This window comes from Anopheles funestus, chromosome 3RL, assembly GCF_943734845.2.
Source record: "Anopheles funestus chromosome 3RL, idAnoFuneDA-416_04, whole genome shotgun sequence".
Classification (NCBI taxonomy): domain Eukaryota; kingdom Metazoa; phylum Arthropoda; class Insecta; order Diptera; family Culicidae; genus Anopheles; species Anopheles funestus.
Genome location: NC_064599.1, coordinates 69,657,793 through 69,682,639, shown reverse-complemented (window position 1 = coordinate 69,682,639; position 24,847 = coordinate 69,657,793). Strand labels below are relative to the sequence as shown.

Genomic DNA, 24,847 nt, shown 5'->3' with positions numbered 1-24,847 from the left:
CGAGGTGTACGTGTGTAAGGATGTAAGAACTTACACAGCAACTGGTTCCTTGAACTTGCCACACTGCTGAATTTGGAACATAAGATCACCACCGTTGACGTATTCCATGACGAAGTACAAACGATCCTGAAAAGAAAGAATACATTTAGCGTAATGGGAAAGTAAATTAAACGCACTTAGACCCCGTCGGGAAAGAGATTGCCTAAATTTAGGCGCATTTTCTACTTCTAACTCCAATGCTTACCATGGTTTGGAAACAGGAATGCAACTGCACCAAGAACGGTGGCTTACTCGACAATGCTAGCACGCGCTTCTCCACCATCGTGCACTCCACATCATCGTCCTGGATGATGATGTCCTTTTTCAGGATCTTAATCGCGTACAGCTCATCCGTACCCTTGCGTTCGGCCAGCATCACCTTGCCGAACGAACCCTTGCCCAGTACCATCAGGAAGTTGAAGTCGGTCGCCCGAATGACGTCCTTCTTCGTCATATTATGCGGTACATCCTTATCGCCCATCATCGGTATCTTCTTCGTGATGGATGTTTTCTGTAACATAGCGGTGTAGTATAATTAACACTACTGTACTAACTGTAATTCAACCACCAATCAACTCTTACCCTCATTTGGCTCTTAAGCTGCACAAGATCGGCACCCTCCTCCGGCACCGGTACGTTGTAGTACTCGCCTTCCTCCTGCGTGAGCAGCTTGAACCATCCATCCACCGGGTTCTTAAGGATTTCCGAGATGCCAAACGAAAGCGATCCCATGAAATCGTTCCGCGAGGTACGATCCCAATCCCACACCTCGATCAGCAGCCGACGATCCTTATCTTCCGGCTTGAGATCACTGTTCAGATGCACAGATGCACATAATGACAGAATTGGGAAGGAAACCGTAATGAAAAATACTTACAATATAAGCGTTTCATTCCACACCGGGTTCAGCGAGGCGCGAATGGTTTTGGTTTTCTTTTTCACATTATCCGCGTCCGGGATCAGTTTGATCTTGACGTACGGATCGCTGGAACCGTTGGGATCCATCGGAATAAGGTTACGGCCCTGTTTCACTGTAATGGGAGTAAGTAAACAAACAAAAACAAAATGTAGTTCAATATATTTTATAGATCAAACATTAAAGAAAGGATCCTGAATGGTAAAATAATGGTGGGAGCCGAGAGAAGTCATATATTATGAGCTTCAGTGAAACACTCTAAAACATACAAAACGTTCTGAACTATTCTTATTTCTGTAAATTATTTCAACGACTTTTTCGATGTTTTTTCCCATCAATTCATTGAATTAACTAATTATTTTGTAGTCTTTTGTCAAAAAAAAAATTTAAATATTATATTATTATTAGATTGTAGAAAAAATTGCTTTTACTTTTTTTCTTACATAAATCATGAATCATGCATTATATCATGAATCATGGTTGCTAAATCATGTATATGAAAAGCAAATTTCCAAACTTAAGCCATAAAAGCATATTATACGGCTTAATGATGTTAAATTGCATTCAAACTCACACCAAAAAGGCCTCGGGGATTGTAAAGCCCTCTGTCGATGACAACCACAGGCATATAGAAGCATCCCACCCAACCCAAAGCCCAGTTATTGTTTCAAGCTATTCATTAGCGTGCTCATGGAGATGGTTCATCGTTTCATCTTTCCCATTGTGCCCATGATTAAAGCTAACTCGTCCTACATTACCAACCGAGTCGTAGCCCGGTACGAAACAGTGTTGGCATGTTGGGTGGTGTAAGAGCGATGTTTGTTTCGTGTCTCCGAAACGACGTTCTAATGATGCAACATTATGCTGCCGCTAGTTATTGCTGAACCTCAACTGTTTCGGTCCCGAAACCCCTTTAGTGTGTTTTTTTTTGTTCCTTTGGTTCTTATTTTATTTTAATCTCCTTTCAGCTCGAATATTTCGATTTTTTTGCACACAAAAACACACCCCAAGTGGTGAAGAGTAGTAGACGAGCTGGAAAGGGGACTGTAGATCTTGTTTTTGTTTTTTTTTTGTTCAACACCCATCCCCATCTCTTGAAGAATACACGTAGGCCCAACGGCCTACCACACAATCAGACGTTCCATACACTTCAAAACCCTTAGGCAAAAAGCAAAAAAAAAAACGAATCCATTTTTGTCGCTGGTATAATGTTTCTCTCTGCCGTTGTTGCTTTGTTTCGTGCAGCCCTGCGCCCGGTTGCAGGCACCGCTGTAATCATAATTGAAAACGACGTGCAAGAGCTTTTCGGTGTTACATCGCTGCTCGGTGCTTTTATTTCACTGTATAGCGCATGCCTTCTACATACAACCGTTGCGAAAGCTGTTGGTGCTGCAATCAACAGTTGATACGATTTGCTGGGGATTATTTCGTACCGCTGTGTTAAAGCACACTGTGGACAAATTTTCCACACAAAAAACCACCTCAAATGAAGCACAACAGGCAACAATTCTACGAAGTACTGGGCGTCTCCATCATAGAAGCAAATTTCAAAAATTATTTAAAAAAAAATATAAATCAGTTTTATTTCACTAAAAACACTGGAAAATGTTATTATGCTTAAAAAATTATTATATGTTTTCACCAGAAAAAAATTTAATTTCATAAAAAAAATCTGTTCTAATGAGAATAAAAATAAATAAATAGAAGTATCATATCAAAATAAAGATTCCTATTCACTTTTCTGCAAGATACAATGGTCTGAACAACGGTACGCCCTTCAAAAAGGACCACCAGCCTATTGTGCTCGAATGGAATCACACCTCAAGTGCTCCGGTAAGGCCACATTCAAGCCGTTTGGGATGCAAATCAACTAGACAGCAGCACACCTCGGTTGGCAGATCGGCTAACAAAAGTGGAGTACTCTACCACAACAGAAACCGTGATAAGAACAATTTAACAAATACCTCAGCAAGCAAAACAAAATCCAAAAAAATAAAGAAGAATAAAGCCATCCTCGAGTGTTGTCGCGCCTTCTCTGATTCGGCGGGAGGTATGAATTTGTCCGATCATTTTATCAGCTCTTGAAAAAGGCATCTTTCCAGCGACTTCGGCAGATAGCATCAGTTTCTTAACCACAAAACCGTACCGGCTACAGCTGATGAAACAGGGAACAAAGCCTGGAAAAAAACACACACACACACCAGGTAAAGATGTGTCTCCGTTCTGGTTGGTTGTTTTTCCTTTCTTTCTTCCTTTTTTTTTGTTCCTCTGAGCAAGATCTTTATGCGGTTTTGTCGGTCTCGTTGTTATCGCGTGATGATTTGTACTGTGGTGTAATTTAGGTGCCGAGGTGTTGAGCCGTCCAACTAACCGTACACTATTGTTGTCTCGGTAGTCATTTTTCTAACAACATTTGTGTGCTTGAATGTGTGCATGTGGTTGTTCCGAAGGTGACTACAAAAAAGAAAACAAAATCCTTAGCTATGTTTTGTGTTCCCACCACTTTGGACATTAGTTTTTCCACTCCTCAGACTCTCTCTTTCTCTCTCTATAGCTTGCATCACAAAAGGTGCTGAAGCGATACGGTCATGAAAATAAATGTGAGCTTTGGGTATGAGTTTGGTTGGCAAAATTGCACAGGTCCAAAGTTGAACAGGGTTTCCGTTGAAACAAGCATAATGTGGTGTAAATTTATCTTGCAAACACCTACAAACACTATGCATTAAAAGTACCGTACGTCTAGGCACCAGTATGGGTTTAGTACTGCCATGCGTTAGACCACAAAAAAGCTACAAAAATTATTTAAATTTAATATTTAGTGAACATTTAATATTCATTACAAAAAACTATTTTGTGTTTTATGACAAGTTTCTTTTTGGTTAATTTCTTCAAACTTTGGATGGGATCAAACTCTGTGCAATTGATGCAATCGAGATGTAAGAAGAGGCGAGAATTTTCCTAAGTGCAGATTAAACAGTTTTTTAAAAAAGATTCTCTCTCTCTCTCTCTCTCTCTCTCTTGTTGGCTTTTAACGGCCTCTAAAGTCACGCCGGCCATTTCTGGCTTACTAGACTTATTTTTACGACGTAGCCGAATAGTCAGTACTTGCTATTTGGGATTTGATGGGATTTGATCCCCGGTCCTGCCGTGTGGACCGGTGCCGTGTATCACGTACACCACGTCTCATAAATATTAATTCTCATAAATTTTCATAAATATTAGCAGTAATTCTAGGTAGAAATATTTCACTATTTTGTTTTAAGCGTTATAAATAATAATATGGTCTTATTTTGAATACGAAAAAAGTTTTGTTCAGAAATTAAATTAAAAGAAATACATATTAAATTAAATTAAATCAAAATAAAGAAATACATATTTGCTATTCCTTTGAACTTAAAAAAAATCATTCCCTGCAAAAATCGTGAACTTTTAAATTAATGTTCCCGAAAACTAGTGAATATTTGACATTTCAATAATAATTAAAATAATTTAATATCTTTTAACTTAAAAAAAATATATCACAATCTGTTAGTTTAAGTTTAGTCAAACAACTAATCCCAAACCTTAAACCAATTGTGAATCTATAACAAAACTTATAATATTCATTCTAAGCAATTTTATCAGAAAATCTTTTTGGATTTAGACCACATCTGTTGGATCAAAATTTTGCAACGAAAACTAGTTTTTTGTATAAAGATAAATTACAAAAAAAGGTTAAGCTTGTCCTGCTTCAAAGACTTTCCAATTTTCATCCTCTAAACAAATGCCTTCAATTCAATTTCCCTGATCGACTCATTTGTATTAACAACCTTTTGAAGCTTTTACAGTCCTTACATAAATACGCACACACCCACATCCTGCTAGTATCAGTTTAACTTATCGTATTACATTTGATGCACTATCAATCACACTGACCCGTGTATTGTAAGAACCGTCCGGGTAACAGATGGAACATAAAAATAAATTAAAGCAAACCCAACTTCGACGGCTAACAGCATTCATCGCTTTTCCCTTCCCATCCTGTGAGTTAAATCGATTCAATAACATGAAACTTAGCCTCGCAGATCGTATTAATCCTTTGCTGCAATTGAAACAGAAACGCCATTGAAAGTGAACCGCATCCGGGTACGGATCGTTTTCTACCTTCTTTTAAAATGGATTCTGAATTATAGCGTTTTTCTTTCGCTCGTTACTTTTACCCTTTTACATCGATTTAAAGAAGAAAGAACAAAAAACCTTCCCTCCATTTTGCTGTTTCGTTGTACAACAAAAAAGCGTATTGGATTACGTCTTCTATCGGGTGCTATAGAGTGGAGCAGCAGCACTTATGTTGCTTCTACTTCCGGCATGTTAAAATTGTTATCCAGCTTGAAGTTGATGTTTCTTAAACCACATCTTTTCCCTCCCCATCTTCACCGTAGTCGCTGTTCGCCAAACTGTTCCACTCCGAACACACCATTAACCGATTCGGCTATGTTTATTTTCTTCAAACGACCTTTTGTTTTCCCATTTTTGTTCTATCGCATATTCAAATACATAAAGCACACATCCACACAGGGTGGTAAATGGTGAGGCTTATTTTCCACGCATGAGTTCCCGTACGATCCTCGGAGTCCTTGTTGTTTTCTAATGCCTCCGCTTGAAAAGGTTGTTATGGGTGATGTACGTAAATTTTGGCATAATAAATGTAAGACCTATACAACGCTACAGTACGTGGTGTGGTGCGGACACGATTCGTTTGAAAAAGGGATCGTTCTTTACCAGGCAGAGCATATTCCAAGAAGGGCAGGTAATTCCTAAAAGCACTTCTGATTGATAATATGTTAACAGCTTTGCCTGTCGCTTGCACGTTCCATAACCATCAGCAAAAAAGAACGGAAACGGAACCAGATGGATTTTATTAGTTTTCCCAATTGTGCGTAGAAAAAAAAGATATGAAAGATGGAGCTCAGTTTTATTGAGTGTAATGATACATAAATTTGCACGTTTAATAATCTGATAAAGAGATCTGAAGGAATCTGGTCAATTACTTGTCAGAGATACTCGTGTACTTTGATGTTTTATTAAATGATAAGGTCAATGAGTAGTAGAAGACTTCAATATCAGACTTCTACACCATATGTTCAAGAACATCAGGGCACCTGTCGGAATAGTAGCCAAACTGTATTAAAATTAAGACGCAACTTGTTGAATACGAAAACTAATCAAATGATTAATGAGATATTTCTTAATTAAGATGTTAAATACTATCCAACAAGACATTCTCCCTAATACTACAAGATTTCACAAGATATTGATGTGACTCTTTGAAATGTTGTTTAAAAACTATCAGAGTCCTGGGAAATGGGATAACAAGCACTGATCACATCTTCACTTGCCAGTAGTTGTTGAGCAAAATGGAGGAGCAACAGCTCTACTCCTGCCAATTCTTTATTGATTTACGATAGCCGTATACAATACTATAATCAGTATTGATATATAATATAATAATAAAACAATAATGTAATCAGAATCACTATAAAACTTTAACACAAAATGATTTGTTTTAGAATTTTTAACGTTTTAATGTCCAATGTCGCTTCTCAGGTGGTGAAGGATGGAAAACTCTCGAAATCCCTTCGCTACTACCAAGAGTCGTCACTGTGAGCCAAAGGAAAAGTATAGTCTATATAGTCTTCAACCCAGTGCTATAAATTTACAGCTGGTTGAACACTTCTTTTAAGTTGTCAAATCTTTCACCTATCTTAGATCAAAAGTCACCTTCAGCAACAACATTTATGTTGATATTGGCAGTAAAGCAACGGTTGTCAACCAGTCATTCGCAAAGCTCCGTTGGGTTGGTCATGTCATTAGAATGACATCGATCGACCTGTTCCGTTAAGTCTCTTTAAGTCGTCTACATGGAAGGACGAGTTGTGGTAGAATCAAACTAAGAGTTATATGCCATCTAGACACTCCGTCACTAAGTAGGCTACCACACGTTATAAACACTGCTCCACAGACTTGTTTATAGGTGACAGCGTCGTGACATGTGTAAGAATTCGACTTCCAGCTCCTGAAAAGTACGTAATACAACGGATCAGTAAACAAAAGCGAACTTACCTTCAATGTGGAGCTTGCCACCCGCATGCGTGATCGTCAGCTGGATACGCCCTCGGCGCTCGGTATGATCACATCCGCAGAGGTTCGGTACGCTTTCCTCGCACCGTTTGTGTACGTTCATATCACATGCTGCGCCGTAATGCCATTTCGACCAATCAACCAGAGTGTCCGACGGGTGAACAGTCGACATAAACGAAAAAACAAAACAATTAGCAATGTGATCCTGGTGTGGATGTCTACTATCGAGAGTATGAACATGATGAGTAAATGTGTTTTAACCTAATTTAATGTTTTTTTTTTTAATTTTTTTTTGTAGTACTTTATGATTTAAGAGTGATTTTTAAGACACTTTATTTTCAATGAAATGAATCTTTTCTAGACAAAAAGATGTAGAAAGTACAGTTTGAAACACAGAGAAAATAGCAGAAAATAGACGGTGATAGAAGATACGTGGCACAGTAGTGATAATACATTAGAAAGTAGTGTGAGAAGTTTAAGTAAGCTTCCTCATGAAACCCGTTTTATTGATTTTATATTTAAAAACAAAAGAAACAAAATATAAACCAACACAAAACACTGTTAAAGATAAAACACAAGCCGAGCTTTGTGCTTTAAAGTGGTATTTATAAGAACTGTTTAGTATTTGTTTTAGGAAGCTTTTAGTGTTCTGGCAGTTGTTTTGCTAAAGAGCAGTTAGTTTACATCTAGTGCGATAAATCTAAAACCATGGTAATTGTTAATATTTGTGTAATTATTCCCTTTATGTGTTTTAGTATAGAAGCAGCTTTTACATCTATCGAGAGGAAAGTGCATGGGATTAGTAGACAAACAAAAGAACAGCTATATCCATACGTGCTCCCAGAAGGTTAATAGGGAAAGATATATTTGTATGTTTGCCACAGGAAAGTAAACACACAGGATAGAGAGAAGACACTCATTGGTAAACGAGCAGGAATATAAACGGCAATTGGAGTTAATTTGGTATTAACAGATTGAGAGTCGTTTTTTTGTTTAAGTTAATATGTTTTAAGATAGAAGATAACTAATTTAACATAAAGTGTAGGACGTCGATTCGACAGAATAGGTTTGGAACAGGAGTTCTAGACACTAGCGGTGTTAGGATATTGTGCAAACAGTTTACAGGTAGGTACAATTAGAGACGGTGTATACAGCAATAGAGATTGCAGGACGAGCTAAAGGTTATATTATGGCATTGAAATTTACGACCCAATCACACACTCACGCAAACACGTAATCACGAGCAACTCCATCAAAACACAGTGCACAGAGTGTAGATTTGTTTTATACATATACCATGCATTTGTAATATTAACATTTCCTTACAGCAAATCGTTCAATTTGATTTTTAAATCACCTTCAACTGCGTTTGCTGCATTCTAAACTCCATCCCCTGGAGTAAAATGACGCAAAAACGGTGCTTTTGGAATGCAAATTGCATAACTTTGGGCGGTTTAAAAATTTCATTGCTATCGCCCGGTCGGCTATTCATAAATCATTTGAGGGAAAACGACACGTGAGACAAATTTCTTTCGTTCCAAAAAATGTTCAAACTACTTCATCATACTCTAAACCATATCCATAAACACCTCATCATCTGCTAAAGCTGCTGTTGAACCTTGCAATCATCCACCAGCTGCGTACTGAGCTGTTGTTAAAGAAAATCCTTCATATTGCTTTGTTTCTAAAGCACGCGGACACATAAAATTGCATCCCACGTACGGTGTGTGGTTCCAATCGAATGAAAATCCATCAACGGTAATGCACCGTAGGGGACGATAAAGTTCTTCATCTTCCACACCCACAAAGCGCCCAATCGCAAGGTAAAAACAAATGCAACCAACAGCACCAACTTAAGTGTTGTCTTTTTCCCATCCCTTCGCGTTTTTCGTCTCACTTTCAGCGCTCGGCTATCGCTTCTGGTGGAACATATCGTGCTTTAAAAGCACGATTTTTACGACCCGAACAGTGACTCCACGTTCGTGCTGCAGGAGCTTCTCCTTTTTTGCGTTCTACACTTTCCATCGTCAGAAACGAAGCGCGATGGTAATTTAAGAAGAATGAGCCCACAAAACAAGTGAAACCCACGGTCGTTAAAATGAAGGTGAGCAGTGTCTGTTCTTGGGGCGCGCTATTTCTGCCTGGCAAATACCCGGGCACTTCCGTTTAATGCCATCCAACCGTTATATGATCGCGACTAAAGCAGCCTGAACAGGATGACACTGGGAGAGAGAAGAAAAAAAAAATAAACACTACTTTGCACGAGCTTTGAGTTTCAATTTCAATCTCCCCAACCGAACTCCGTTGTTGGAAGGGGGGGGAGGGGTTGTAGAGAGTCATCATCTTCCCTGGGCGAGAAGTCCAAAGTGGCTACCATTACTGGAAAATTTAATTATCTTACACCGCTGGTCGTTTCCTTTCGCACACCTAGCAGCCATATTCTAGTGCGGCAAAAAGGAAATTCCTGGGCGTGAGTCTGCTCAACAAGCCCGAATGCCTTTGTCAGTTCGTACTCGTACCCCAATGAAATGAAACATTCATGCGCGCGGGAGAAAGAAAAAGAGAACACACAAAAAAAACACACACACAAAAAGATATATCCTGCCCCGTTTGCAAAAGTCCCAATTTGCAGGAAAATGTTCATTTAGCAGAAAAGAACTGCTACATTGCTACCGGCGCTACTTCCAACTTCGATGCCTTGATGGTGATAGTAACGCAAACGCTGGTGCTACAAATTTTTACCCCATTTGCCCCGGTTTTCGTCAAGGCCATTTCGGCCCATATTCCCCGTGGTATAAGGCTCGTTCGACTTGGTACAAATTTCGGGAACACACCGGAAACTGTCACGAACGAACGATGTTGGGTGAAACTTTCCAAGCACAATGTAGACACATGTAAAAAAAAAGCACGTTCCTCCGACGAAGATAAGAAAGTTTGGAATAGAGTCTTTTCTGGGCTGAAATATATCCTTTGAAAAATGGACCACGTTATCGGGTACCGTTGCAATACGTTTCTCATTTCATCACCAAAGTACGGAAGGGGAGAAAACATGAAATTACATTCTCTGTTTTTTACGTGCTCTTGGTCATACCTCAATATTGGGATTTTTTTTTTTTGGAATGATGTAATGCTTTTTCGGACAAAAAATAGTATCACAAAACATGTTTAAGATAAGAGGAATTGATAATAAAAATGGGGTTCCATTATTCCGTTTATCCCAAAGCGACGTAATGAGCTACTTATGCATTGCAAATTGCATACCTTCCAGGAGTTTTGTAATAATTTTACTGTAATGCAATAATTTTGTACCCTTAAAATTATGGCCATCATACATATCCACTGTGCGAACAGTTAAACGGCACAAAAACACGAACAAAAGCAATATTATCATCTCATTATCCGAAAAAGGCCGAACAAAAAATCAACTGCCTTTCGGCGCACTTCCCTTCGCAAATTGGATGATAATATGTTTGTCCTTTGTGTTGGGCCCGACGTGAAGGGCCATAACTTTAAGGGTGTCCTGAAGGGGAAAAACGAAATTATTTATCTTTGCTCCACAGTTCCTTCCGCGGCCGGTTCGCTCATTTCGTTGTCATTTGGCTCGAAAAGCTTTGCATCCCCCCCACAAAACTAATGACTTTCAATTGGAATTGAACTTTTCGGGATGGATTTTTAGCTCTTTTTCTTACGGGTTTTTTTTTCTCTCGATTTTCTATTATTTGTTTCGCTCATTTTAAGCGAAGGTATGTAACAGCGCTTGACGGTTACTAAATACTTCCTCCTTCATCTTAAGCTGCGCCATAATCCCACTTCGAATGCTGCCAATGCACCATTGCAAAAGCTGGAGCGAGTTTGTTCACCGTTCGCTATTTATCGTTGGCATTTTAACGACTTGGCGTCAACTCGAATGGATTTTCCCTCTCCCGCTTAAGTGCTGCTTCCAAACGGGGTAGAGTTTTCATACGATCGAGCAGCATGTACTTGCCTGCCTGCCGGCAACGAACTGCAATGAAATGTAATCACAGTGATTACAGTGTTGCACGGTACAAAAAAAAAACGACCAAAGAATAGAAAACAACCTGCAACCTCGCCGCCGAAAGAAAAAAAACGAACTGCATCCACCAGCCTTTGGGAACCCGGGGCAATGGGTGCCGGCGTTGTGTAAATTTGACGGAAGTAAGAAGATGAGGATTGTGCCACCGTAAAGAACGTCCGGAAATCCTTCGGTGCGCGGGAAAATAATCCCGACCAAAAAGGATCCGGTGGGCGGAAGAATTTTGCACGCCAAATGAGAAAAAAGGCGAACCGTACAAATGAAGAAGAAAAGGAAACACCTCCCATGAAACCCATAGTTTCGAACGAGCAACGAGTCCAATTATTACCATCGTTATAGCAAAAGTTACGGGGGGGCATTTCGATTTTCTGTTTCGGGAATGGTACGAAGCGTTATGTGTTACTTCGTGCCATTTGCTGTTTAGTTTGTGAAGAGTGTGTTTTTTTCTTTTGTTTTGGTACACACTTTCCTTCCCTATGGGATGGGGTTTTTGTTAGCGATAGTATCTCCCGGAATGCGTTTGTACAATTCCCAGAAAACCGCCAAGATCAAGCCATTCGAAAATTGGAGCACGTATGTGGTTCCGAATTTACAAACGACACACTCCGGGATTTAAACATGGAAATGGTATGCTTTGTGAGTTCACTGGTACAGTGTTTCACATATTTAAAACAGGAGCAAATTTTTATTTTATTTTTTTATTGAGAATTAATATTTCTCATTCTCATTTTGCTATAAAGTCCACAAATTTTCTGTTCTCAAAATTTTATTTATAAAACACATTTAAACAAAAACCAAACGACACACATTTTGTCCATCACTGTATGACATTTAAGATGCAAAACCCCTAAACATACAATGCATAGTTTTGTGTGCGATAAGATGCCAAATACGATACGCCATTACAGCATTTTCCCTAAGCTTTTCCATCTCTTTTGCGTGTTGGAACATGTTTTGTTGCCTAGGAATGGTATGTAAATTTTGTCTTCTACATCGAAAACACCGCAATACAAACACCATCCAGTGAGAGTGTGACTGTGTGACGTGATGGCAATGGTTCTCCACCCCCTTTCGAAACAAGCTTTAAGCAAAACGGACCCATTTTAGGGTTGTGCGGTGTTTGGTTACTGCTGTCGAAATATGATTTTATCACACTTGTAAACAACGCTACTAGAACGCCTAATTCGACGATAATGTTCCTTCGTTATTGGATAATGCGGCCAACAGTCCAATCACTAACCGGGTTACTGTAATAAAGAAGAAAAAATTCCCGTACAGCTAAAGTGCTTGGAACTTGAACAGCAGCGGCCATTTTGAACCGCTTGCAAAACACCAAGATCCCATCATCCGTTCCCAACACCACCATCATCATCATCATCCTTGGAAGCGAACCGGGGATTTGTTTGTGATGCTGCGGTGTCCGCGTTATTTCTAGCAAAGTTTTGTGCGCACCACTTGAACGCATTTAAATAAACTTCCATCGCCAGTTGTCGGTAATGGGAGTTCCCGCTTTATATGCCAAAGCGTCTTTTTGTTTGTGGTTTTTGCTTTTACTGTGTCGGATCGATCGATTTTGGGTTTTGTAGCAATCGGATGAAGTTTTTTTTGTTGCTTTGGTTCAAAATTCTACTTGCTTTCTTCGAATGTTTCGCTATAAGTATCAAAGTTAAAAAGAGCTTTCTCTATTTACAGTAAGACGCCACCTATGACGATCGTTTTTAACCGGCTGCCGGTTTATCCGTGTTGTTCAACATGTTTGGCAACTTCTAAAGCTTTGACGCAAAATGAAACTTAATCTAAAATAATTGGTTTAATTTACAAAATTAAACGTTTGAGAGAGAAAAAACTCATTTTAAACATTATTTATTAAAAACTTTTGAATTTATTATTGATCCTTCATATATATGTATTATTACAATCTGCAATATGTAAAACTTCGATTATTCGGGCGGCTGCGGAACTCTTAAAAGCTTTAAAGAATGCTTAAAAGTTTTCTACATAACAAAAAACATATACATATAACATATTGTTATATATGTTTTAAGTATAATTGAAATAATAATCAAATGTAAATGATTTTAAGAAATAAATTTAAATATTGTTTTGAAATATTAATTATTAATATCGATTGAGTTCACTATTAAATCACTTTAAAGAAACCTTTTTTGACTTAAGGTCATTTTTATCAGCTAGGAAATTTGTTATATAAGTTTGAAATGGTTATGCAGTTACCATTTTTAAGCCCAGAGATAATCCGTAGCTTAAATATACCACGAATAATCGATGTTCTACTATATACCATTATACTATGAATTACTAGAATTATTCTTTCCTTTTATCCGTGTCATCCGCTTATTCGGCCGTGCATCAATCAACACGGTGAAAAATTGATGCTCACTAACTTGAATTTATATTTTTTAATCAAACAAAGATGAAGAATTTTCCTCTTTTGAAAGCTATTTTCAAGATATTCTTTATATTTCCCCAACAACTAATGAAGCTATATTTTGCTATGTTAGAAAATATAGCTAAGAACGATCGCTACAAAACAATAGTATGCGGGACATATTCTCCCATTTCGCACGGGTTCGATGAAAATAGCTAACGAGCACTAACGGGGCTGCATTTGCTTGTTTGCCGCTTGCCGCAATATTTGTCGAGCTGTTGTTGCTGGTGTACTGCTGGCTGGCGAGCTAGCGCACAGTGGTTACCAGTTCGCACTTCCGTCACAACAGCAAACGAACGCGAACCACCCACTCGAACCAGGGTTAGCATTGATGACAGTTGTTTGTCGATAAATAAAAGCGCCTTCTATTAGCGTAGTGCCAAAGCGGGTACGCTAATCGTTCGCAACATCCACTCGTGCGTGAAGGAGAAGCATATGAAGGTGGAAGGAGTTCGCTAATAGAAATCCCTCGAGTGTCTCTGGAGCTATTGAACACGCTAAGGGAAGATGTATTCAACAAACCTACCTAAAGCAATTGTTGCCGTGCCGGTACCTGCTGGTAAGCTGTCAAAACGGAACACCAAACCATTCGGTCTGCACGGTTGTGGAATTTGTTCAATGGCACACAAAACACCCCTTTTCGCAAAACTCGTCTTGTGTGTGTGTGTCGGCAATTTAACGGTTCAGTAGCCTAAACGAAGCAACATGCCGCTCGCACTGAAAGACGGAGAAAAGGGTGAGAGAAAGAGGGAAAATGGAGAGCCTTTGCTTCCGCGTGTTGCGGTTACGCCTTTATTGGTGGTAGTCAATAAGCGTTCCAAATTTGATGGACATGGGATATGCCCGGCCGGTAGACGGGCTGTCGGTAACAGACGACACAACGCGAGCGAGCGATGAAGATGCGCGAGCGCCATCCACTGAAGCGCCGGCTCGGAAATTGTTTAAATTAAACTGATCAATTTCAATCAAGCACTCCACAGCTTCAGGGTTGCGTTGCTGTACTCTCGTTCTTCTCTCGCACGTCAACAAAATCGGACAAAGCTGCTGGATTTAGAATCCGTGCTGAGCTGCGCTCAACGATGACCCGTATGCTAGCCGAACAGTAGTGAAATGCTGCGGAAACGTCTCCCAACAAGTGTGGAGACAAAATCTCACCCACCCAAAAATGGGTTTGCCAAGCTTTGCATAAAATTTCCCTTTCCTGATGAAGGATTTGCCACATCGGAACGGCACAGAATATTAAATTGTTCTCGACCCTACGATACGGCCCGTACAAATTAGTCCCATCTTGCCAAAAAGCCCATCTTGGCTGAATTTGAAACGGTTACAACCTTCTTTTTTTTGTTCGCAGGGAAAGAACATTTATCGGCTGCGTGCCGTAACAAAATCTTCCCGTTTTGTTTGGTCATCGTTAAGAGCTTGAATCGGTTTGCCGAAAGATTTATCCACATAAAGCACGCAAATGCGTGCTACATCCGTGCTGGGTCCAGCATGGCTCAACTTTTCACACATGGAAAGAGTTATATTTGTCTGTCTTTTTCCTTTGTCGATGTTAAAACACCAAACAAAGTCATCGAGCCTGAGTGATGGTTCCGGTTCCACATTTCGCTACAGGCATTTCATTATTCTACATCTATCGGTCGGATAGCTTACCAACGAAAAATGGTACTGCGGGCCCACCTTGGGACTAAACTTTGATTGAAACATTATCTTTCTATCGTGCAGCTTATCGTGGAGTTACAGATCTTCATACGAACTATGTCATGTGCAGAAATGGTTGTTAAAAATAAAAAGCAAGACAATTGAAACGGAAAATATTGTTGGCCTTTGAGCTCATTTATTGTTTATTATCGATTTCTGAACTGTAGAAATTGGTTTTATTTTTTTCCACACCACGTTTCAAAATATCTCACTCGAAAAAACACCCTCTAAGCAAAAACTTTTCTCATTTTCAATTGTGTAAAAATGTCATGACAATTCGCAACAGAAAAAAAACGCTAGCGAAAACTGTTCATCCGAAACCCAGTTTCCGGAGGTTTGCCAGCTGACGAAGGTGAGAACATTTAACACAACTGCTGACCCAACGCCCCCCAAAGTCCAACCGACCCAACATAACAAAAAAAACCCAGCTTTGCTACATTTGAAACAATGGCAGTGTGCCTCTAACGTCCATAAATCATAGACCCATGGAACGCACTCTACCCCAATGTTAAGACGAAAATCACGTTTTTTTTCTTTGGTTTTCAGTATCCTTCCATGAACTACCAGGCGTCTCCATGAAGGAAAAGTTATAGCAAAATCCAACAAAACCCGGAACGGATATATATATATTTTTAGACAGACAAAGGACGACACAGAAACACAATCATACCAAGAAAACACCCGATATTACTTCACAAACAGTAAGACGACGCGGGAAAAATTATTTCATGTCATTTCTACAATCCATTCTCTCAATCATGGCCGCATCTTTCTTCGCTCCCCGATACGTTGCGTTATGATAACATTTCGCACGACTAGCAGGCCTGTCGTCACCGGTGCCATCTATCATTTTTGCTGGAAACCGTGGAAAAGTTCCTACCCGTTCCCAGAAGCAAAAAAAAAAATTCCTAGCTTCAGGTTGTGCCTTTTCCCAAAAAAAAAACCCGTCCAAACGTCCCGGTGAAGCACGTCACGTGTTGCGATGCGTTCCGTTTGGTTTCCCCTTCGCTAGAACCCTAAGCAGCGGAACGAAACGGAAGCAAATTTGTCAACCGGTGTGCGCGGCTTCGTGTCCCTTTACGGGAAGGATCTTACAGATGTCTTCCCGCAACAAATACTTCCGACCGGGGGCGCGCTCGTTCTTAGCATCGCGTGCTCTTTCGGTAGAGTCCCGAAAGGATTACTCCACTCCAAACTTCCGTGCGCTCGTGACTTCGGTTCGGGCTTCGTTTCGCAAAGCACGAGTTAATACACAGTGATTTATGATCGTTCACATGCTTCCGGTGAACGTGTGGCCAATTCCACCAAAAACGGTAGAAGATACCCAAATGGAGGCGCATGGTGGCTGGTACAAACCGGAAGAAAAACGTCCAAGGCGGTTCGCCTTGCTGCAAACCGTAAAATGGGAAACATATTTCAACACACACACGAAACCCCTTTTTTGTCCCATTTCGAACCTGGGGTTCGTTGTGGGAAAAGTGATACAAAAATTTTTCCTTCACCAAACTTAAAGCTCCCTTTTACTTTTTTCGTAGGACGCCATGCGAATATCGGTTTGATCCAATAAATTTCCCACGCACCTTGGAAGCACACCTTTATGGTGTGCTAATTTGCATAATCATTCTGTACGGTTCATGCACCTTTCAAACAAAGTTCGGTTGCGTAGGTGATGACCCGCAGTGTTCACCAAATGTTATAGCTGAAAATGTCAAAGTACCACAACGAAGCAACGTTTCTGTTGTTTGAGGTAATAAAAGATCTTAAAACCCCCTTTTTTGCTCAGTGTTTATGCCGTCTTGTGTTTTCTTTCTTCCTTTTTACCAAAAAGGCAAATTTTAAATGTTTTATGATGATTTGCTGAAGATGCTAATATGAAGGTGTTGCGTATCCCATCTGCATCATAACGCCGCCCATTTACTGCTCATTTTATGTTCTATTCTAGATTTGCTTCTACTGTGCTGCTAGTATGCATTCCTTGCTTTTTATCGTCTATTCTAAAAACAGGTGTGTGTGCAATAAAACGAAGGAGTTTCATCACCATCAACCAAGAGGGACACGAAAATGCATGTGAGTGTATTGAACCAGCTAATGTCACATCCCAAAAACACCATGCCTGGTGCTGTGGGTGTGCGGTCTGTGAAATATGCAAGCTTTTACAGAGAAACATTCATATCACGTACGGCAAGCAAACATTTCGTGTGCGGAGCTGGTGTACAAAAAAAAACCCCTCCGTGGAAGGATGGCTCTGTGCAAGGAAAACGTTTCGTTTTTGAACAACCCACTGCATTGTCTTGATAATGGTAACTAACAAGCTCGCCATTTACAAATTGCATAACTTCAGGCGTTTCTTAAGTATACTTTACTGTACAGCGCTCGCCTAAAGGTATGCAATCCACATGGCAAAATATACCAATTTGTTTTAAATCATTCTTTGTGTTAGTTTGTTAGCTACCAAGTAATCAAGTTTGTCGCCTTGGAAGTTAATTCCTCTTGAGTGTGTGCTGTTCTGTGTGCGAAACGACTTTTGTGGTAAAGTTATGGTAGGGAAAATTGGGTTCATTTTTCCAGTGTGCTGTTAATAAACCTATTCCGATCGTATGTTCAAAAGGAATCTAACTATAAGTCCTATCCAACCAGTAGTTTCTGATGGTGTGTGGGAGTTCGAATACTGAAGTATCATTAGTTCATATCTGTGTATGATAATAAAACCAAAAACCCAAAAAAAGTATATAAAAAAGTTAAATCAATCCCTTACACCAAATTAAAGTTAAATAAAATGCATTAAAAAAAATCCTACACCAAAGGATTATTGCTTCCAGAGCACAATGAGTAATGTAGGCTCTTTAATAAGAAACATATCTTCCATACGAATGTAGTGGAATGATTTCATACTATTTGCACTGGTTTCTGTTTCTGCTTCAGTCTCGAGTAGCAAAGTAAAGGTGTCGAGTGTAAGTAAAAACCGAAAAGAAAAAATAAATAAAAACTAAAACAATTTCAAACACGGTATGACACGGTACAGGTACGCGCTATTCTATTCTAGTTAAAGAAGAAAGGGTCCAGTACGGCCCCAGACCGGTTAGACATCGGTAGTACCTTGACACTTTAAACCCTGATGTGCAATCCCGTGCAGCATCGAACCGCAGTGATCGCAAAAGGTTGGTGTTATGAAAGTGTATCCTTGCCATTTGTGCGGATTTTGTGCCTAGAGAAAAGTAGAGAGAATCGGTAGAAGAGAGAGAGAGAGAGATGGTGGAGAGAAAGTAAAGAAAAAATGTGGAGCAGGTGCAAGAAGGACGAGTGTTTTACACACTGTTACGCTGGTATTTGCTTGCGGAACACAAAAAAGAAAGTTAATTGCGTTTATTAAGTTAAGTTTCTTTTGCAAAACGGACTGATTCTTCCCACCGGTGTGGGCGACATCAGCAAACAAAAGATTGCGATAAGAGATTTGCAGGCGGGTAAAAGAAATTGCATTATAAATTGTGATAATTAATCATTGTGTTGAACTTATAAGATATATCAAACACGGCGATTAAGAGGCGCCTGCAGAATTCGGCAGAATTAAGCTGAAAAGTTTTGTTTTTTTTTAACAATGCAAATACGATTGAAAGAAACATAAATAATAACAGGAACATAATTATGCATTCAAATACTTTGTTAATACAAAGCTTTACGTTTGAGTTTGTAATTTATTTATGTTTTTGCCGTTTAATTGTAACAGCTACTAGTTTCGTTTCAGCAGAAATAGTTTCTGGAGAGAACAATTACTTTTAGACGAAATTTGTATATATCAGTACAAGCATTCACACTCGCAAACATAGGCTCACACATGACAACACATTGCACAACACATTCATTCAAAAGAAAAATAAAATTTTTTTTTTATTTATAAAGAACGGCCTGGCCGTATTGCTATCAAAATAGTTTTAAAAACACTTAAAATATAAACTTAACAAATGTAATAAACTTAAATATAAAGAATAAAAATCATGTATAAATATAAACAAAATTTATAAAAAATACAACAATTTGAACACTAGAACTACTAAGCTTGTTTTAAGCGTTTTTTGCTGGTTATTTATGAACAATTTTGAAAAACTCGATTATATTTAAATGTTTGTTGGCACTGGCTAAAACAAGTCATACATTTACTACTTTCAGAATTGTCTAATCCAAGAAATTAGTATGATAACAATAAAGCGTTCTCGTCAAAGTAGTTTGTTGGGCAGTTCTGGTGTTAGTAAACCCAAAATATTAACACTAAAACTACCGGATCAGACATTTTGACTGAATGTCATTTTCACAATATTAATTTTGCTAAACATATTTTTTTATTCATCTAAAATTATTAGAAATTATATTTATTCGCTTAAAAAGCTTGGAAGCTCTAGTGTTAATGGCTAATTTTGTTCGATCTCGTCTGAAGTCAAACAAGCCAAATAAAAGATTATATTTTTCAATGCAGTTTATTGATATCTCTTGCTTTACGCCAATTCGTTAACGATGACGATATAGTACAATCTACTTTTATTCCATCATTGATCGCTTTCCGGTACTTATTGCAACGATTCCCATCGAAATACATCGTGAAAACAAAATGGAAGAATGGTATATAACATTTAGCTCTACAGCTCCTCGAAACCGAAGATGCATGTGTGGATTAAAGGAATCGAAGATGAAGAAATCATTCGGGACGACCTTCTCCAAATACACTTAAACCCGGCTGGTAGTGAAAGCTTTCGGATTGTTCTGTCATCTGTCAGACTGGTTGACACTGTTGACATCTGCCATCTCTCCCTTCCCCTTTCACTCACACCTCTTCAAACGCTGCCAAGCTACCTCTTGAAGAAGGAAAAGTTTTTCCCCAGTTTAAGTTTCTTCGTAATTTTAGTCATTACTTTTCAAAGGTTTATTTTCTTCCCATCCTTTGCTAAAACTTTGGATGAAAGTTTCCGCACATAGAAAGGAAAGTTCTTTATCTTTAGCAGAAACAAAACAAAGTGATAAAAAAAACTACAATCGGCAACTCATATGTGGATGTTGCGAAAAAGTAATTATATTGATATGGAAGATACACCAAAAAACAAATATCGTCATGGTGCTCAGAAGACAAAAGACGGAAAGAAATGGTTTCTAAAAATGTGCTGTAAACACAGACCGAACAGCTTGGTGACCTTGTTTCAGTTGACCCCATAAAATGACATAACGAACGGTCGTTCTCCAACTGGTAGTGGCAAAGGTTCCGATGAATTCCGGTTATCGAATACGACCATCTCTCACCTTTTGACATAGCTGTGTGTCCCCTGTTGCCATTTTCTTGTGGATTTTTCTACGATCGGATCACCTCCTACGGTAGTTGAGGGTCATCCCCAGACGAGTACCCCGGAAACTAATCAGCTTGAAAGTTTTGGTTGCTCCCTTGCGTAATGTGTGTGTGTGTGTGGCAGATGGCTTACCTAATTTTTTTTCGTTAGTTCTACCTTTTCTATGTCTTCCTTTCGTTATGTTTGTTCTTTTCCAAAAATCAAACAGTCTCGCACACGTGTAAAAATTCTTTCCCTATTTTTTTTGGTTAGCTATCCATATCATTTAACGCATGTTTTTTTTTCGCTTTCTGTATCACATTCTTCCTTCTTCAGCAGTCGATCACGACAACGTGATTACAAGCCCAAACTACATCGTTGGGAACAAACACACGGCACCCGTGCGTGGTAGCTCACGTTGTTGCGGCAGTGCTCCACAAAACGTGCCCAAACTTCCGAAACTATTGCCGACGAACGCAGATTTACGGCACACGACAGCTGGTAACGAGGGCCAGTAAAGCAGAACGGCAAACATCAGCAAACCGATGAGCTTATCGAAGATGTTACACTTCTTTAACGCTTCTTATCGAACGCGAGCAGCACGGAATGGGAAAGGGCACACACAGTAAGGTCAGAACGGATTCTTATCTTTTTTCGTTCCCCTAGCTCTAGCGGCCTGTGTCCACTAATGACTCATGGCCGATAAGATCGTGATTGTTGACATTAATATATTGGCTTCATTTTGGCAAATAACACCAAACGGTCAATGAGTGATCAAACTAGGGTGGAAGGATTTTTTTTAATGTTCTTGTCAGCTTAGAAATTAAAGTACCTATAAGAGAAATTAAAGTAGCTATAAGGGAAATTTAAGTAGCTATAAAATAATTTCTCCTAAAAGTATGCATTCCGCCTAACAAATGAGTCTATTGACGGATTAATATTCGGATTTGTTTAACATAATTGACAGCGTAATCACTCCACACGCAATTTTACTACCCTTGTTCGACATTCATTTTAATTAAGCTAAAATTCAAACTACTTCTCACTGTTCACGAAAATGCTTCCGTAGACGAGATACGACGCACCGCTTTTAATCGAATGACAAATGATCAAATAGTCTCAAGAAACGATCCAAACCCGTGTTGTACAAGCAGCAGCAACATCATTCATCTCATCAACGGCGGCAGACGGGCTGATTTACATTTCCGTCTTGTTTATACAACCCGATCACCGGGGGCCGGCTACGGTAAATCATGGGGCCCCAGCCATAGACGCCATTAATTAGCGATCCGAGGACGAGCGAAGGAACGACGTAAGTCGCACGCAACCATACTACGGATCGTGTCCATCAGGCGACACTTGGCCGCATCTGGGCGCGTATCGTAGCACCAGGAAACAAACTCTCTGCTAGGGCCTTTGGTTCCGATTTTCACGCGAATGGCCAGTAAACACCGTAAACACTTTGTTTAACATCGTTTTGAACATCTTTTCATACATCATTTAGTCCGGTGTTGGTACGCTTTGGTGTACACAAGGCGTAAATTGAAGGTGTAGTGCTCTTCCTAGTATACGTTTGCCGTATTTAGTTTAACTAGCGAAGGGACATACCTATCTGAATCTATTGACATCATATTGACGAGTATTTTCGTTCCTCTTCTTTGCGCTGTTTGATCATACTTTTGTACTTTCCTATGGGGTGATGCCGATGGTACAGATATGTTAAGAATAGCTAGTCGGAAGGGTAAGAGTCTTACCACTCACTAGGTAACAGCGTGTTTACAGCAGATTGTAAATACCTTTTTTGCACGACGGTATTTAGAGTTTTTTTTTTGTTACGGACAAGCTGTGATGCGTAAACATACTCGCACAAACTCTTGCACAAGCACACACCGTGAGCACCGTATCGGAAGAAAAGGAAAAATATCATCCCGGTGACAGATGGTCACACCGGATAACTTACACCTTCGGCCGGCAACAGTTCAAAAGACAAACCATTGGCGATCGTTTTTGGTGATGTGGGTCGTCTTCTATCTTCTGCAAATCGCCATATTCACCACATCCACAGATGACCACTTCCATTCCGTCGACCGTTCCGACCTGTCAGCTGTCGGAAATGGATGACCGACCGTCTAGATAAACATTGCGTACGGATACCTCTGCAGAGAGGCATCCGAACCTGTCAAACGGACCGCTGTTGTAACGATGAAACGGTACGTCTTCTAAGTTGAGATCGGAATTTAATTTTTTTTTTCTTCAATTTTTTAAGCCATGCGAAAGTTGAAGACAAAACATGATTCTTTTTGAGTCTGCAAAACGTAATATGACGCGTAACTGAAAAATTGCTTTAAGCCGTACGATGGAATTTATGGTTCAAGAGACCGGCAAAACCATCGTTGGCCCCTCCATGCACCGGATGGTATCGATCGATTTTGATCGCAAAAAAGGTTACAATACCGAAACGACCAATCTTCCCAGGGCAATATTACAAAACACCACCACATCCATGCGTCAGACGGTGAAGCACTGAAGAAGCGGAATCAAATTTCGCCTTGTTTTTGCCTTAAACTCACGCCTCAAAATGGATGTTCGATTAAGCTGTTCCGAGACGAACATTGGAACGCGCATTGAACACTTTATCTTTAGCAGTGGACTTTTCCGTTTCACACGTCTTGCTCGTCGTGTCCTTGAAGTGTTTTCTAGCGTTTGGTCGAGTTCGCTTCATTTTTGATGTTTCCCACGTGCCATATCGACAAACCTTATCAACAGCCAGCGTTGAAATGGAAAGCAATCATGTGTGATGTGTTTGTTTAGCTTTTTCATTTCTTTGCTTTCTCAGCGCATGTGAGCAGTTCCCAACGAACAATTTTGTTCCTCATTCACAATCAGCTCGATTACATTTGAAATTGTTACGTTTTGGACAATAAAAATGGATAACAAAATTTATATTCAATTTAACTAAAACTAACATTAAGGAAAGTAAATGAATTGTTTTATTTCATTAAATAATAAAAGAAAATAAATAGTAGATATTTTAAAGATTATATAACAACAAAAAATCCATTCATACTATTCACATTCACACGTTTCTCATGTAAAACACATTTAAACTTATTTAATTCAACTACTAATATACAACTATAGTAAACGCTGCTAATGAAAGAACCGACGTTAAGAAGAAGAAAAAAACATGTACACACTTCAATAGAAAGAAGAAGAAGAAAAATGTAAAACACGTGTCGTGCAAAATATTGTACTATCTTACTGACAAGAAGAGCGAAGAAAAGAACGACAGAAAAACACACCGAATAAAGCAGAAAATGACAGATAGCGAATAGAAGTGTCAAAATCAAGCCAGTTTCCCACTGTTTGCTAAACAGGGAAAACCGAATGCATGGTGAGCTAGATGTAATGTAATGTTGTTGCTATCATGTTATGAATCAATAATTATGCTTCTTGCAATGTACTACCTTTAGTGATTTTTTAATGCAATTATTTGTGTGATAAAGATGATGCGTCGATTTAATGTACTGAGCAATACACACTTACGGCGGTGTGTTAAAACAGTGTGTGTAGGTGTGTGTTTTATAAGAGATAAAAAGGCTACAATCTTAAAAAGATAGCTAGAAAGTAAGGCACGAAGTAGCCGATAACAGTTTTTGGGGATTTAATAAAGTGTAAGCTAGCGCCACACAGGACAGAAAGAGAGGAAAAATCGGAAAGGAAGAATGAAACGAAATAATGGATCGAAAGAGAGTGAGAGAGAGAGGGAAATAAATACAGACAGATTTCTTACAGCAAAACAAAACAAAAATAAATAAAACGTCAAAAACTGAGATGGTGAGATCGTTACCTGTACACTTAAGCCCCTGGTGGATCAAACCGTACAACAGCGAACCACAGTGATCGCAAAACGTTGGACTCGAATAGGTCCACACTTTAAACTCATGCTTGGTACGGGTGTCCTATTTGGTTATGGTATGTGTGAGTGTGGTCCCGTGTGTGGTTTTGATTTTTTTTCATGTTTGAGTACAGGGTTGGCACGATTTGTTTTTTTTTTTTTGTCCGTTCACATGCGTTCATTTTTTCCACATTTCCAAATGGCCGGCGTGGTGAAAAGGTGAAGGTAAAGGAAGATGTAGGTTCATGTTTTTTAATTTATTATTTTTTTTTTTTTGCATCAACATGTATCATCGATCGGTTTATGGGAGAGAAACCAAAAGTCCGGTACAGTGGTATTTGTTTGTTTGTTGTTTGGAACCGGTGGA

At 39.3% G+C, this 24,847-nt stretch overlaps 2 protein-coding genes across 5 annotated transcripts in view; both read right to left on the bottom strand.

Moving 5' to 3' along the window:
- LOC125769047 (ATP-binding cassette sub-family F member 1) overlaps positions 1-24,847 on the bottom strand; it is a 226,934-nt gene that overhangs the window by 129,052 nt on the left and 73,035 nt on the right. The gene's annotated exons all lie outside the window — the stretch shown is intronic.
- LOC125769049 (protein kinase C, brain isozyme-like) overlaps positions 1-24,847 on the bottom strand; it is a 72,646-nt gene that overhangs the window by 8,732 nt on the left and 39,067 nt on the right. For 3 of the 4 annotated variants that reach the window (XM_049437447.1, XM_049437448.1, XM_049437450.1), the window contains exons 5-10: positions 24,433-24,544; positions 7,058-7,186; positions 917-1,070; positions 622-850; positions 245-550; positions 35-126 (exon numbers count right to left, since the gene is read on the bottom strand). In XM_049437447.1, the coding sequence (XP_049293404.1) occupies positions 35-126; positions 245-550; positions 622-850; positions 917-1,070; positions 7,058-7,186; positions 24,433-24,544 (1,022 nt within the window). Of the gene's footprint in view, positions 1-34; positions 127-244; positions 551-621; positions 851-916; positions 1,071-7,057; positions 7,187-18,372; positions 18,482-24,432; positions 24,545-24,847 lie in introns of all 4 variants that reach the window. The other variant, XM_049437451.1, reaches the window with a different exon arrangement.